This window comes from Mesoplodon densirostris, chromosome 18, assembly GCF_025265405.1.
Source record: "Mesoplodon densirostris isolate mMesDen1 chromosome 18, mMesDen1 primary haplotype, whole genome shotgun sequence".
NCBI classification, from domain to species: Eukaryota; Metazoa; Chordata; class Mammalia; order Artiodactyla; family Ziphiidae; genus Mesoplodon; species Mesoplodon densirostris.
Genome location: NC_082678.1, coordinates 4963329 through 4979358, shown reverse-complemented (window position 1 = coordinate 4979358; position 16030 = coordinate 4963329). Strand labels below are relative to the sequence as shown.

General features: G+C 39.1%; 1 protein-coding gene across 3 annotated transcripts in view; it reads right to left on the bottom strand.

The window, feature by feature from the left end:
* Positions 1-1454: 1454 nt before the first annotated feature.
* The window catches only part of CDK12 (cyclin dependent kinase 12), a 43970-nt gene continuing 29394 nt past the window's right edge, over positions 1455-16030 (bottom strand). For 2 of the 3 annotated variants that reach the window (XM_060080517.1, XM_060080518.1), the window contains exons 9-14: positions 14927-15004; positions 13557-13673; positions 12947-13078; positions 10922-11133; positions 9381-9833; positions 1455-5527 (exon numbers count right to left, since the gene is read on the bottom strand). In XM_060080517.1, the coding sequence (XP_059936500.1) occupies positions 4815-5527; positions 9381-9833; positions 10922-11133; positions 12947-13078; positions 13557-13673; positions 14927-15004 (1705 nt within the window). In that variant the 3' untranslated portion in view covers positions 1455-4814. The remainder of the gene's footprint in view (positions 5528-9380; positions 9834-10921; positions 11134-12946; positions 13079-13556; positions 13674-14926; positions 15005-16030) is intronic. The other variant, XM_060080519.1, reaches the window with a different exon arrangement.

The following is a 16030-nucleotide window of genomic DNA, read 5'->3' as shown; positions in this document are numbered from 1 at the left end:
TAGCTGTTCAGGACGACTAAGTTGTGAACAGAGAAGTAACTCAATACCAAAAAAAAAAAAAAAAAAAAACTCAAGCTATTGGGCAGTCTTTAGTCTAAACAATGTAAATCCCAGTTCAGCACAAAGAATATTAACTGTTAACTTCCTTGAGGCATTAACCTTACCACACAGTTAAGGATGCCTGTCTAGGAAAAGATAGTGCCCAAGAAATTTAGGTACTGAACAGTATGGTTTCTACTTAGAAATAGCCTTGAGTGTGATAGAGAAAAAAGTCCAGGTTAGTTAGGTCCTCAACTTTCAGGCCCAGAATTGAAGACAGCCATTGCTATGAAGTGGAAACAATATTCTCTACTAGGTTGAAGTTCACACTCCTAGTCATGAACTTGCAGTACATAAAGATCAAAAATGAATTCCTTTTCTCTGGAGGCTAACAAGGAACACAGGACTCCAGGAATTGGAACAATCTTGAGCTCTCCATTCCCCTTCTGGGTAAAGACATGACAGCCCACAGGCAAGGAAACACCTTACTTAAACTGTGGGGATTCAAAAACAAGCTGGCAACCCTCATCATCATGTTTTTGAATTGGATTTCTTCCTAATTTCCTTGTTCTGGTGTACCCCTTAACCTTGTATGATTGCTTACCCCACTCACAACTTCCTGATACTTGTCTCCCCTCTCCCTGTCTCCTGATGCATTTTTTTTTTTTTCTGTCCTCTGCCTACTTATGTCATAACTAGCAGGACTGTGGCACATATTACAAGGAAAAGTTTAGTCCCCAGTGTCCTAAACCATGAAAGGGAAGGGAAAGCAATTTTCTCCTCATGTGGAGACAGGAAAAGGTTTTGGAAGTAATAGGAATTTTACCCTTATAAATAACTTCGACTTACTTCCTGGATTGGCAATGTATCAGGAAATCTCAACAGAACTAGCAACACTAATCCATCCCCATGCTGGCCCTACTCAAGGTAACACAGGAACTGGCATGAGGGTGAGGGTTTCTGATTTAAGAGAATATATATTTTTTTGGTCTAAACAGCTTCTTACCAACTTCTCTTGATGACAGTTGAGCTCAAACCCACTTACCTCTCCTTTCAGGAGGAGTCAGGGTACATGAAGCTCAACTCTTTTGATGGCCTGGCACCATCATTACTTTTGTGCAACTGTTTTTTACTTTAGAAAATCACATCTTATGATTTCCCCCAATTCTTTATTCTCTAGTTCCTAGTCTAGTGTTTTGAAGCACGTCTTCAAATCCTGAGAACTTTTTTTTTTTTTTTTTTTGGTAATTTATGAGTCTACAGAGATTCTGAGACAAAGAACCCCTAGGATAAAGTGGAGGAGAAATGCCCTTTATACATATAATTAGATCTGCTCAAAGGGTATAGATTAAGAAGTAAATGCAATGGAGCAAAAGTGGTATAGTAACAGGAAATATTTAATTTTCCAATCTCCACTTTCCATTTTTATAAACTGAAAGAAAAAATTTAATATATTACAAAATATCTATACATAGACAAGGTAAACCCGATGGAGGGCAAAAGCAAGAGAGAGAAAGGAATACAGTGTCAGGAACCTAAATCAGGGAGAATGAGGTGGCAACTGACACTTTTCTGATGCAGCATTCTCTCTCAAAACCTGCTGGTAACCATTTTAGTACTGTAACTATATATGCATATTACATACACACACACGCACACACACACACACACACACACACAGGTGGCTGGGTGATGTCTATGGCATAAGCTAACAGAAATCCTACTTACAAATTCGTGCTAACTGCCCTGCTTTTAAACATATAGATCTGGTATTTTCAAATCCTTATCGTTCCCATGGACAGTTGAAGGAAAAAACTAAAGAAACTGGGTCAGGCAAATTTGTTTTCAAAACACAAAAATGATCATGGTCAAACCAGTTTTGCCACTCATTCGTGAACAGAATCAGACTTCTCATCTGTTCAAAATAATGTATTTAATGGACAATATCTCCCATGGTTCAGTAACTAAAACCAAAACCACTTTTGAATATAATTAATTGGGTTTGTAATTTTCTAATAGCCAAGCAGAAATTCTGCCAAACCTGTACTTCCATCACGTTTATAGGTAACATAGCTGAAAAATTAGCAAATACCTTTCCTTCCTCCAGACAGATTACAGGTTCTTTGTCCCTCCGCCTTTAGAAATAGTCCAAAATATATTTTTTTCTTTTTAAAGGTTAGATTCCCAAAATGGGGGTGGGGGTTGAGATGGGATCATACATACACAAACACACACACACACATACTCACCCCCTTCCCTAGTAGTAGGGATAGGGGAATGGAGATTTAAGTATATTATTTAGAGTATTTGGCATAATTAAAAATAAGGGGTGGAGAGGGAAAAACACTATTGATGACTGCTGATAACCAAAATACAATTAAAATATATAGAGAATTTTATTCATATTTGATGGGAAACCAATTTTTCTCACTGGATACTTTTGAAAGTATCCCAGGCTTACGTTCTTTAATCAAAAATGGGAGAGCAGGGCTCAATGACTCTAATTCAAATATTCTAAAATACAAAGGCCCATGTCTGAGGACTAAGAAGTCAACAGACAAAAGGTTCAGATGAACTTTAATGCAATTTACCAATAGCATGTCAGTGAGCCTAGCAAATCTAATTGGACACACTGGTATAAAAAGCCATCAATGCCAAAATGGCTAGAAGGTTCTCTTTTTAATCAATGTTTGGCCCTGAGGGCAAGGCCAGACCAAAACCCAGAGAATAATAAAGAAATGCACACACCGGATATCTGCCTATTTCAGTAACAGGGGAAATTAGTCTTCATGTAAGTATCAGAAGAGGGTTCTTCTTTCATTTCTTTAAAGATTTTTGTTGTTGTTGTTTTTGTTTTATTTTTTAATTAACGCACCTCTCTCTTACAAGTAGTGTTTATTTTTTAATATAAGAACTTGGCATTGAAACATGAAACTTTACTTGAGGTCTGTAAACTGTTCTCCAAGATGCTGAAACATATTTGCCTTTTCTTTGTAAAACGGGACTAACCTACGTTTCACAAAGGCCTAGGTCTGTGCAGATAATTTATTTAAATGTATATGTTTTAAAAACACATTATATGCTGGTACTCACACAAAAGTGGAAGCCAGAATGAGAAACCTCCCAGGTTATCCCACCCTGAAAGCCTTTCCCTCTTCCATTTTCTGTTTATAATAAGGCAAAATTCTTGCCATGAAGTCATAATTTAACCCCTTTTACCAAAACCAAAATCAAACCTCTCTGGAGGAAAATCCCTAAAAGAATTGGCAGGATATACATGCTGAGATGTGTATATGTCAATACTGTTCTTTCTTATGGTCTGCTCTTTTAAAATTATTTTTTTAAAAAAGGTCTCAGGTAGTGATACATCTTCAGAAAAATATCCACCCTAAACTAAGTTACATTTCCATGTATTTTCAGGATGTATTTTTTTCTCTTTGACAATATTACAATGCTCTGTTTCAAAGGTTCTTCTTGACATAAAAATATATGCGTAAACAGTATGTATGCTAACTGATCTTAGTAGCCCTCCATGTATGGAGGCATCATCTCCTACCCTAGCTCAGCAGCAATGTCCTAGGCTGGTTGCAACTACAAATCAACTTCACCATCAGAACGTGGTTTTAAAAAAACCAAAAAACATTTTAGAATTGAAGATTTACAGAGAACAATATAGGAGTTAGAATTTCCTTTCCTTTATTTCAAAAAAAGTAAAGAATTATCCCAGGTTTTTGGGCATCTCAACAATTAATTTTTTCCAAACAAATGCCTCAAAAAAGAGAGAAGACAGAGAGAGCGAATGAAAGAAAAACTATAAAGATGGGGTAAATGGCTTCCCTGGTGGCGCAGTGGTTGGGAGTCCGCCTGCCGACGCAGGGGGCACGGGTTCGTGCCCCCGTCTGGGAAGATCCCACATGCCGCGGAGCGGCTAGGCCTGTGAGCCATGGCCGCTGAGCCTGGCCTGTGCTCCGCAACGGGAGAGGCCACAACAGTGAGAGGCCCGCGTACCGCAAAAAAAAAAAAAAAAAAAAAAAAAAAAAAAAAGATGGGGTAAAAAAGGTAAGAGACGGGGTAAAGTCTACCTACTTGCCCAAGAATGCCACTTTCTACAACCTGCTTCATGTGCAGGGAGAGACGGGGCATGTCTTTTCTCAAAGTGGAGCAAACTTTAAGGACAAGCAATTTATTTGGAAAAAAGGTATGTTCAAGATGCTCAATGGGGTAAAAAAAGAGTTCACTTGAAAGCAAAAATGTGAGATGGTGGAGAGGAAGGAAACATTTATTTAAATCAGCCAGTCATCTGTTTCCCTTATAGCAAAAGCCTAAGAGCAGCTCAAATTTTGTGAACACTGTTCTCTTAAAAAAACAAAAACAAAAAAACCCACAAAACTTTCAAAACCTAAAGAGAGCCTCTCCTGAACCACCTCAAAATTGAAACTGTTTCCTTTTTCTTCTGTTCCAGAAGTACAGGGAATGAACTAATTAAACATTTACTTTTCAATTGAATGACCCTCTCCGTACTCTCTACTTATATTTACTAGGTAGAGCTGAAGTAAATGTTCTGGCTATAGCCCATCCAGGGGGAACTGGTGCCAACATCACTATTTTATACGTCGCTTGCTAGTGGCAAGTGAGCAAGAAATACAACAGACAGCTTTGCAGTAGCCAAATGCAGATGATTACCTCGCGCTGGCAAATGATTTCATTAAAGGTTCAGAGGACTGGGTGGAAGGATGGATAGGGAAGGAATCTTTCAGGACTCTGAGGTCTCTGGGTTAGTAAGGAACTCCTCTCCCTCTTCCCCCTCTTGGAGGGACTCTTGTAGGCCCCCGGTAGAGTTTTCCATAAGCAGAAGACTGAGCTGGGGCCCCCCAGTTAAGGCCTGCTCCTGAGCTGCTGGCCCCGGTGGTTCCTGGCCCCGGCTCCCCGTAGTTTTGCAATTTGGTCTCTGCATGTACCACAGAGTTGCTGCTTCCCCCAGCCTTCAGGAATGGTTGCCCGACCACTGAGTGTAATGCTAAGGGGACCCGGGCAAAACGGAGGTCCTGGTCCCCTGGGAACTGCACTGACCCTGTGCCCTGGTAACTGCTAGACTCCCCAAGGTGGCTCACAGAGCCCGAGAAGGTCCTGTTCTTGACCAGGGCCTGGGCCAGGGATTCTGTCAAGGCTGGACCAGAGTGGCGTTCATCAGTGTCAGTGGCACTGAACCCTGTTTCAGGCCCATCATTGTTTCCGTAAGTCCTGTTGGGATGGGGTCGGGTGGAGTAATCCATTGGTCTCAAGGCCTGGTGCTCATGTGGCAGGTGGCCAGGAGGCTCTGCTTCAGGCTGGGATAAAAGTTGCAGCAAGGCGGCTGTCACGGCTGGGTTCAACTCCTGGGGGGCGCTGGAAAGATCGCCTTCAACCAGAGGGGGTGGAGGTGGCGGCGGTGGAGGTCCGGGGGGCTCAGGGGGCCTCTTCTCTGGTGGAAGAATGTGAGGAGGACATGCTGTGGAAGGGTTACTTCTTTTAAACACCATCTTAAAAATCACATGTGACTATAAACACAAACACACACACACACACACACATACACACACACACACACACACACTGCCCGACATAAACAAATATCAATACAAGTAACCAAATATATATAAAGAATAAAACCTTGGGATCAGGAAATCGCAATTTATAAATAAGATCAAGTGATTAAAAGTAAAACAGTTGCATTCTGGATCTAACAGCTGGTGTAAAAAGATCATATATTTCAAATGATTGTCCTGATTTTTGTCTGAGATTTCCTCCATTTCCTTCCTTAAGGAATTGTTCTAACATGTAGGCTGTTGGTAGCCTCCCCGCCCCTTTTTTGCTGTTGGATCAAAACATTAATGAAAATTAGAAAGAAGATGAGAGGGAACAATACAAATGCTGTGGTCACATATCTAGGACATAATCTTGCTGTACAATAGGAGACCTTGTATGGACTTAGCTAACACATTTTACAGAACGTTTGATGATATAAGGTTAACACGTAAAACAGAACTAAAAGAATATACAGGAGAGGTGAAATAAAGTAAAAACCTTCCATTACCGTCATGTATAAATTATACACTTGCTTCTCCCAACTTGAGTCCCTTTTCCCCATAATCACATTCTGAAGAATAGGATATTAACCACCATACTGTCATTCAGTTTCCTTTGTTACAGTAATTATAAAAAATCACTATAGCAATGTCATGCAGAATGGGATGTTGATAAACATCTGTTTATCTTGGAGACAGTGACAAGAAACGAGTATTTAGAAATGTATTGAACTAATACTACACTCTGTCTTTCCAAAGATCTTACTAGAACCACTCCCTAAAGTTTTTGTCACCCACTGCTGGATTACTTTGCCTAACCATGGCAATCATTGTCTGATAATGAACTCCTGACAGGGCAAGAGACTAGAAATGTACAATGGCGTGAGTTTGAGGACACACAAAACCAAGTACAATCAGAACTGTGACTTTAGAGAGTTGGGAGTCATCCTGCTGAAGAAAAGACTTAAAGTTTTGGGATATCTTCCAAATGATTGATTTTTCTGTTCCCTATGGAAGCATATTTTTAAATGTCCATATAATCAATTCTTTATTATTATCTGAGATAGTGATATAAAGTCATTACTCAGGCAAGCCAAAAGTAGTTTTTATAGTTATTAGGTATTTTGGTTGTATATTTACCACAATTGTATTTTGCAAAAACAATCAGGAAAGTAAGCATGCCCTTAGCGTGCAGATGAAAGTACTCTGAAAACACTACAAAACTTTTGAGCAGTAGGAGGATAAGGTCGGTGTGTAACATATAAGTTGGGTGACCAAGAATCCCAATTTGCCTGGGACTGAGGGGGTTCCCAGGTTGCTAACTTTCAGTTTTAAAACCAGGACAGTACTGGGACAAGATGGTCATCCTATACACAATACGCACCCAAGTTACTTGTTAACAGACTGGCTGGTTGACTAGGTGGTAGAGAAAACTGAATTAAAGGACAAAAAAATTAGCTGTAGAAAACTCACAACTTGAAAAGTAGACATCCAGAAAAAGGAGAGCTAACTGGACTACAAACATCTATAGATTTCAGAGCTTTTTGCCGTGAACACTACATATCTCACTACATAAGAACATCAATCACAGTATCAGTTATTTTTTAAAGTATTTTTGGTCTGTACATGAAATGGAACACCAGTTTTTTTGTTTGTTTGTTTTTTTAATACTAAGGGCAAACAACTTTAAAAATGCCTAACTGCAAAAATGGACAAAGCTACACTTATTTTCTTCCATCTATACTACTTTTCATATTTGCCTTTTATGTAAATAGCCTAGTTGTGTTTCAACAGAACTAATTCTTGAGCTCACATTCTTTCACATGTATGAGAGGATGAAAACTATTTCAAAATAGCAAAGGCAGATGGATTGTAAAGAACTACTAAAGGTTAATAAAACGTCTTAAGAGAATTAAAAGTAAAGATCACATTAAAAAAACATACTGTTATAAGATTCAAAGTATTAACAATATTGCCAATCCTTAACAGCCTGTACCGATGGCGGGAGGGATTAATGAAATACACAAATAACTTAAAACTTCATTTTACTCATTAGATTTCAACCAAAACCCTTTCCCAACGAGTACAGAATAGCTAAACAGTAGCCAATGTGATAGATTTTTACCTTCTCTGGCTAACTCAGTCTGCCCTCTGGTGGAAGTGCTAATGAACACTAAAATGGCCAAATGAGAGGTAGCAGGGGAGAAACTAGAACATAGAAACATCGGAGAGACACCAACGGGATAATCTAAAAGTGACTGTATTCACTAGGAATGGCATTTCTACTCTCCTCTGAAAAGTAAATCCAACAATTTCTGGCCATGAGCCAGGCCTTAATTTTAGTTCAATTTCACCATTTGGCTGATAGCCTGTTGACTCAATTACTGGGCGAATTTCTTTCAATCACTATGCCATTGAACTTGAACAACTTCTTTCACATATTTTGATTATAGCTGAATTTTTTTTTTTTTTTGGTTGGGGGGTGGGTGGTGGTGCAAGGAAGGAAGGTATGAGAGATGAGACAAAAAGGCCTACTTTAATTCTAGATTTGCTTTCTCTGTTATTCCACGTCCTAGAGTCTCTTAAAAAAACTGGAATTGTTATGGCATTATAGCAAAGTGAATTAAGAAACACATTAAAAAGAAACACATTAACAAAGTACAGGAATTCTAGTTCTGCCTCTGCCAATAATACGATTTCAGCAGTGGGACCATAGGCAAGCTTATTTAAACTCCCTGGATTGCAGTTTCCCTATCTATAAAGTAAGGGGTAATTTTATTTATGTTACCTTCTGTTTTTTTTTTAACTTTACATATGATAAATAGTTTATATATTTGACCTTGTACTAGTGGAAATAAGGCATATATTCTCCATACCAACCCATATGAAATGTGAATGCAACAGCCTAAAAGTTGAAGGTTAGTGTACCCCATCAGACCTTGTACATCTTCTCATTCCCCAATTCATGGGGTCTTCATGGACAGCAAAAATTTCCAAGGAGTTGGAATCACTTTCAGATAAGTAAAGATTTTGCAAGTAAAGACTGTGAATCAGAATTCATTAGAAAATTTAAACTTCTTTTCCCTCTAATAAATTGTATGCTGTGGTCATGTGAGATCAAGGTATACATATTTCCTTTTTTCAGATTTTTTTTTTTAAATATAATGCTCAATTCCTAATCTGGGGTCCATTTAATTATCTCTTTCAGGAACACAGATTTAAAGGAATCATTTTTATATGCTATTTTTTGGAAAGGAAATGTACTTTGTTAATTACCTACTTAGAAATCTCAAATTATTCTTCAGGAGATTAACAACGATATCTTATTAGGGCTTTCTTGACTGTATGTTTCTGGCGAGGCTCTGGTATCTAGCATCCACTGTACTAGAGTACAACTGACTATTTGTACAATCTGATAATGGTTTGTTTGGAAGGCAGATTTTCAAGGGCCAATACTAGCTGGCCACCACACACACAGTGGTTCACGATGCATCACTAGCTACAGTTGTGGCTTCCTTGTGTGAGAACACAGGGCCTTTACTTACCTACTTCCTAGGAAATGGAAAGATGGAAAACCAATCAGTATATGACAGGTGCTTTAAGAAGCTTTGAGACTTAAATAAAAGAAGCTGGGCAAGATGGTGCTATGTTCTCCTGTAGACTAGGCGACAGAAAGACTGAAACCGAGGCCACTGATGTGAAAAAGAAACTGTTAGAGATTTTTTAAGAGGATCAACAGCACCTGAGCTCAATGAGATTCATGACCGGTCTGTTTACCTGCTGCCTCCTCCTGTGGCATTGTGGGGGTTCTTCGGGGCCCCTGTGGCCCACTGTTCTTGTCACTGTTGTTTTCCTCCAGGTTGCCTGCTGGCTCCTGGGTTTTCACTAGTTGACTCAAGAGAACTGCCAACATATTCTGCATGTCAGCTGGTGTGCTTGAAGCTTCAGGGGTTGTCTGTTCTGCTGAAGGTTGGACCACTGGGGCAGGGGGTGCCTCCTTCAAAGATTCCTCTGGGGCCGTGGGCTCTGAGTCCTGCTGGTGGGAAGTGGCTTCTGTTAGGGCACTGATGGATTGGTTCAGGGCCTCCAGCTGCTGCTGTATCTCTGGATTGGAGTGGATGTTAAGCAGCTGCGCCATTTGAGGAATACTCAGGTCGGTTTGGCTCTGGAGCAGGTTCAATAACACTGCCAATTCACTTTGATTCAACTGCTGTGTGATGTCACCGAGGCCTGTGGAGAGACAGTGGAGCCAATATAAGAGGATGAGGCAAGGCAAGGACCTTTGCCTTCTTCAATTGGCAATAGCAACTTACAATATCCAATGAATGAAGTTTCATTTTGAATGTCTCATTTTTCATTCCTCCAACTGTCATGACACATTTGTTATTCTTTATATTTTCACTTAAAAATACAGGGACTAATTAAAACATCTCTGTATTGTGAGTAAAAGTGACTTCATTTTATCTATATTCTTCAAGGTCAGTGATTTTCAACCCTTACTGTACATCAGAATAGGAGAGGTTTTTTGTTTGTTTGTCTTTCTGTTTTTTTAATATCTTTATTAGAGTATAATTGCTTTACAATGAGAATAGGGGAGATTTTAAAATTCAGAAGCCTCAGGTCCCATCCCTAGAGATCTGGCAATTGTTTGGAGGTGTTTATATTTAAAGCTTTTTAGATGATTCTAATGTGCCGCCAGCATTGAAAACCACTGTTTTAAGTGGACAAGGAAGGAAAAATGAGCCAAGGAAGGAATAGCTGTAGTTCAGAAAAAATGGTTGCACCACAGGAGAGCTACCTTGTTGTTTATAATAATTCATTATTATACAGTTTTTGATATATTTAGATCAAATAAGAGGCTACAGAACTAACTACATTTAGCAATTGTGACTTAACATGATTAAATTCTAAGAAGGTCTTAACAAATCTAACATAAACAGGGCTCCAGTTATATTAGGGAGCCATGGGTAAACTAATCTTAAATTAAAACACACACACACAGGGCTTCCCTGGTGGCGCAGTGGTTGAGAGTCCGCCTGCCGATGCAGGGGACACGCGTTCGTGCCCTGATCCGGGAAGATTCCACATGCCGCGGAGCGGCTGGGCCCATGAGCCATGGCCGCTGAACCTGCGCGTCCGGAGCCTGTACTCCGCAACGGGAGAGGCCACAACAGTGAGAGGCCCGCGTACCGCAAAAACAAAAACAAAAACAAAAAACACACACACACAAACACACACACCCTTGCACTTGACCTTCAAAATCTGCCAAGTGCTTAGTAAAAGCACAAAGGCTCTATCCCAGCACTGCCAGCACTGACCTATTGTGTCCCCAGCCCCAGGCTCCACCTTGCCAGGAGCAGGCTGAGGTGGTGCTGGGCTGCTGTTCTTCACAGGCTCAGCACTTGTCCCTGAGATAGTTTCTTTCCGAGAGGCTTTGGGTGGAGGTGGCTCTTCTACCAAAACACCGCTTTGTCGCTGCCGTCGCCGTTTCTTACTCCATAATTCATGGCAATCCTGCCAGTGGGGAAGGCTGGAAAAAGACAAAAGAAATGTATGTGGGAATGCAGTAGTGAGTGAATGGAGGAACAAGAGATTAAAATGGGAAGGCAGGGGCTTCCCTGGTGGCGCAGTGGTTAAGAATCTACCTGCCAACGCAGGGGACACACTGGGTTCGAGCCCTGGTCCGGGAAGATCCCACATGCCATGAAGCAACTAAACCCATGTGACACAACTACTGAGCCCGCGCTGTAGAACCCACAAGCCACAACTACTGAAGTCTGTGCGCCTAGAGCCTGTGCTCTGCAACAAGAGGAGCCACTGCAATGAGCAGCCCACAACCGCAACAAAGAGTAGCCCCCGCTCCCCGCAACTAAAGAAAGCCCACGCACAGCAATGAAGACCCAACGCAGCCAAAAATAAATAAATAAATTTTTAAAAATAAAAAAAATAAAATAAAATGGGAAGGTAAAGAGCAAGGGGAAATAGAAAGGATAAGGAAAACATAAAAATAACCAGAAAAGTTAGTAAACAGATAGTAGCAATGTAAACAGAATCATGGCATATGGTAGTCTGAGAAACTAAAATTCCAAAAGCCCAAAGAATTTCTTTCTACAGTGAGAAATGAAGATCTTGCTAATACCAGAGACACACTTGCTATATATAAATGCCCATATTCCAGTCAAACAGTTAAGTTTTATAACTATTCTTGCTTGGCATAACAAAAATAAAGGAGACCTTTATTGGTCAAGTTTCAGTTGGGAATAAATAGAACAGAGGTGACTGCCTTGTTAATATCTACAAAAAGTCCAGGCAAGGTGGTAATTTAAATCTTGGAACCACATGAGCATATCATGATTAAATCACCTCTGTGTAAAATCGATTTATGTATTACTTGGTCTGTAACGACCAAAAAACTGGTTCTTTCTTCTTTATGCCCACTGAATTTCATGACTGGATATTTTCATTTGTGAGGTTTATTAGTATATTTTAATATATTTCCAGACTTTCCTATACTCAATAAATTCCAGTAAGTCAAACCTTACCACAATAAGGATTATCATAGCCAAAATTTCTCTATAACAAGTTTCCAATTTTTACTAAAAAGCTTACATATTTCAATCACATTCAATGTATCAAAATTCAAACACAATAAATGAATTCAAACATTTCTTTGGATTATCAGATTTGTAGATATTACCTGTTCGTGTACTAACATCTCATACATTTAAGATGCACAGTATTTCTATAAGAAAGAAATGCCCAAAAACTCTGACATGAAAGCTATAATGCTGTCAGTGAGAGTCAAAGATTTTTATCTATCAGAATGTGAGATGTGAGTGTAGAACCTTTGAGGATCTCATACAATACAGGAAATTAATAAGATTCTGATGGAAGAAAGACACATTCATAGACCATATTTTCTATATCAAAATTCAGGACATATGGCTTGATAGTGAGACAAACTATTTAAAATTAGGACTGTCCTTGCACGTGTGGGATAACATGGTCACCGCAGATATAGGGAATTAAAAAAGATGAAATGGTTAAAAAGCAAAAATTAGAAGGAATACTTTCAAAGAGGTTATATAGAGCAATATGCTGGGGATCCAGGGACAAAAGAAGATAGTATGAGTCTAGTTAGAACAAATATCATATCTAAATCTATTCCTTGTTTAAGAAAAATACATAAAGCAATAAACTTCTTATCAACCATAATACTCAAGGACACCTCTCTATTTGGTTGGCCACTGCAGTTCCTTTTTTAAAAAACCTATTATTTTGAGTTTCTCATCTCCTGAAGCCTTGGGAAGGTTTAGGGTCACTACATGGCCACCAGCACTTACTCTGGAGGATCCATTTTGCTGAGCTCGACATCTTTAAGGAAGTCACTCTGTAGGGTCTGTTCAGCTGTACAACGTTTGCTAGGATCTAACGTCAGCATGTGGTCCAGTAAATCAAGTGCTGCTGAGGGAATGCTGTGAAAAGGAAGAGAGAAAGAACGAGTTCACAATGACCCCACAGTTCTTATACCGGTAAGCTTATGTCAAAGGTCTCTGAATTTCCACCTCCATGTAAAACTATGGGAAGGGAGTTGGAACCTGGCTAAACAAGCAAGCAGATTTACTTCCACAAAGGATTCAAGAAATGCAACAGTAATACAGGTAGAAAACATGAAGCCAGCAGTTTTATTCTTTTTGTTTTAGGAAGATCAAAAGGACTATGAGAAAACTTGTATATCATTCAAAATAAAATGGTTTTCTATCAGCTAAAGCCTTCATATGAGAAAATTACGAAAGGGCTATGATAAAACTCATACTGCTGAAAAATAAAATGTTTTCCTATTTTGTGTTTTCATAATAAACTGGGACAGCACTAACTCCCTAGGACAGGAAAAAGTCAAATCCAAACAACAGCCAAACACGGAAACTAGATGTACACATCTGTCAAACTCACAAAGAGAATTCTTCTCGTAGGCGCCTTCTATATTGCTTCTTCGGTTTCATTGTATTGAAGTAGGGCAGCTTGATAACATCAGGCCACACAGCTGGACAAGGGCTACCACAGAGTCGACTGAAAACAAAGCGAAAAGCAAGAACAAGGAAGTGAGTGAGTCAGCATCGTAAATTCTGGAGATTCTAGACGCAGAAATTATTACCTCCTCAGGTCTGGGGGATTTTGGCTTATTAAGTTAAAAGGCATGCAGAGAGGTAAAACCTGATCGCACTGCTTTAAGGACAGAAGGAACAGGACAGAAAAACTGGTTACACGATAGTGAAGAGAAAATACTGGCACAATAGTCCAAACTGATCCACAGATTTGGTTTTGTAAAACATGTTCTTAATCCTCCACATAGGTTTCAACTACCAATTTTGTTCTGTTCAGTTAATATTAATTTCAAAGAGCTGAGCTGGTCCTATAATGTTCCTAAAAGGGAAAACTAGCAGAAGAGAGCCTAAGATTGGAATTTGATGGAAAACTGAATTTACTGCATAACACATGAGTTACACACCACCTTTAAAAAAAAGTCTACATTAGGGCTTCCCTGGTGGTGCAGTGGTTGAGAGTCCGCCTGCCGATGCAGGGGACACAGGTTCGTGCCCCGGTCCGGGAAGATCCCACATGCCGTGGAGCGGCTGGGCCCGTGAGCCATGGCCGCTGAGCCTGTGCGTCCGGAGCCTGTGCTCCGCAACGGGAGAGGCCACAACAGTGAGAGGCCCGTGTACCGCAAAAAAAAAAAAAAAAAAAAAGTCTACATTAGCCTGTCGTATTCTTCCCCTTAATCTTATTGAAAAGAAATAATAATAAAAAAAAAAACGAAAAACAAAACTCAAATTCCATCCCAACCCCAGACATTCCCAAAATCCTCTATTATAGGCTCCCTTTTATAATTACCTGTTTACCTGATGCATCACTTACTAAACTCTGACTTCTTTGAAGGCAGGGACCTATCTTATTTATCTCTGAATCCTAAAGTTTAACAGATATAGGAATTTATTATAGAACAGGCTCAACTAATGTTTGCTGGATAAAGTTGATCTTAATCTAACCTAAGTAAGAATAGAACAACTATCCTGAAAACAGCATGCTTTTATATGAAGAACTAATAAAAAAATGCAAAGAAAGACCTAAGAAGTAGGTGGAATACAACTTCTTTCCATATACAACCCATGACAAAATATATGGTAAACCTGATTGAGTGAAGAGAAACTTACGTAGACATAAGGAGCATAAACTCACTTAGTAGAATGACTGAAAAGTGTTAGAAATTAGAGGATGAGAATACCTATCACCCTTGGGCACTCAGAGCACATGCACAGCTGTACCTGATCAGTTCTAGCTGAGCCAGTTCCAGATTGGCTTGAAAAATTGGCTTCTTTGTGAACAGTTCCCCAAGGATGCATCTAGAAAGAATAAAATTGAGAGGTCAGAAGAGAAATCCCTGGAGCCTATTTAAAATGTCTCAATAAACTTTTATAGTATATCAGACTGTATCTGATATACTAAATAAGCCCAAAACTCAGGGTCTGAGTTTCATAAAAGAAAATATTTCTTGCAGTGAAAATAGTACAAAGGATTTGCTGGTAGATCAAACTTTCGCCACCTATAAAGGACAGTCTATAAGCAGAAAAAAAGGAGTCAAGAAGCCTTTTCTATCAATTCCACTGTAAATTTAGGAAATAACTAAACACTGAAAAACACAGACTTCAATTTTACAAAGATGCTCAGCAGTTTCAATAAAAAGAATATTAGCCTTTTTCATTCATCTGCTCTGCAGAATGTGCACTATGTACATGTACAGGCCTCTTGGCACTGTATTTGTAAAGAAAAGTTTATTGTCATCAGTCAGGCTCAGTTTCAATAGGACTTTCAAACATATTATGCTTAAACACTTTTACCATTTTGAAAAGGCCTTTCAAAACTATATTGACATATTTACAGTCTCCAAGTATCTCTCCACAAATTACTTAATTACAAAAGGAAAACTGATAACTATTTAATGTGGAAAAAAGACAACACCTTAACCAAGTGACCAAAATTAACATCATCAGTAAGAGGCAAACAGGGTTCATGTAAATACAAATGTAATACCTTAAAAAAAAACACTTATGAAATAAAAAAGAATGAAATTCTGCCATTTGCAACAACATGGATGGAACTAGAGGGTATTATGCTTAGTGAAATAAGTCAGAGAAAGACAAATACTGTATGTTATCATTAATATGTAGAACCTAAAAAATAAAACAAATGAATGAATATAACAAAACAGAAATAGACTCACAGATAGAGGGAAAAAACTAGTGGTTACCAGTGGGGAGAGGGACTTGGAGAAGGTCAAGATAGGGGTAGGGGATTAAGAGCTACAAACTACTATGTATAAAACAAATAAGCTACAAGGATATATTGTACAGTACAGGGAATATAATCCA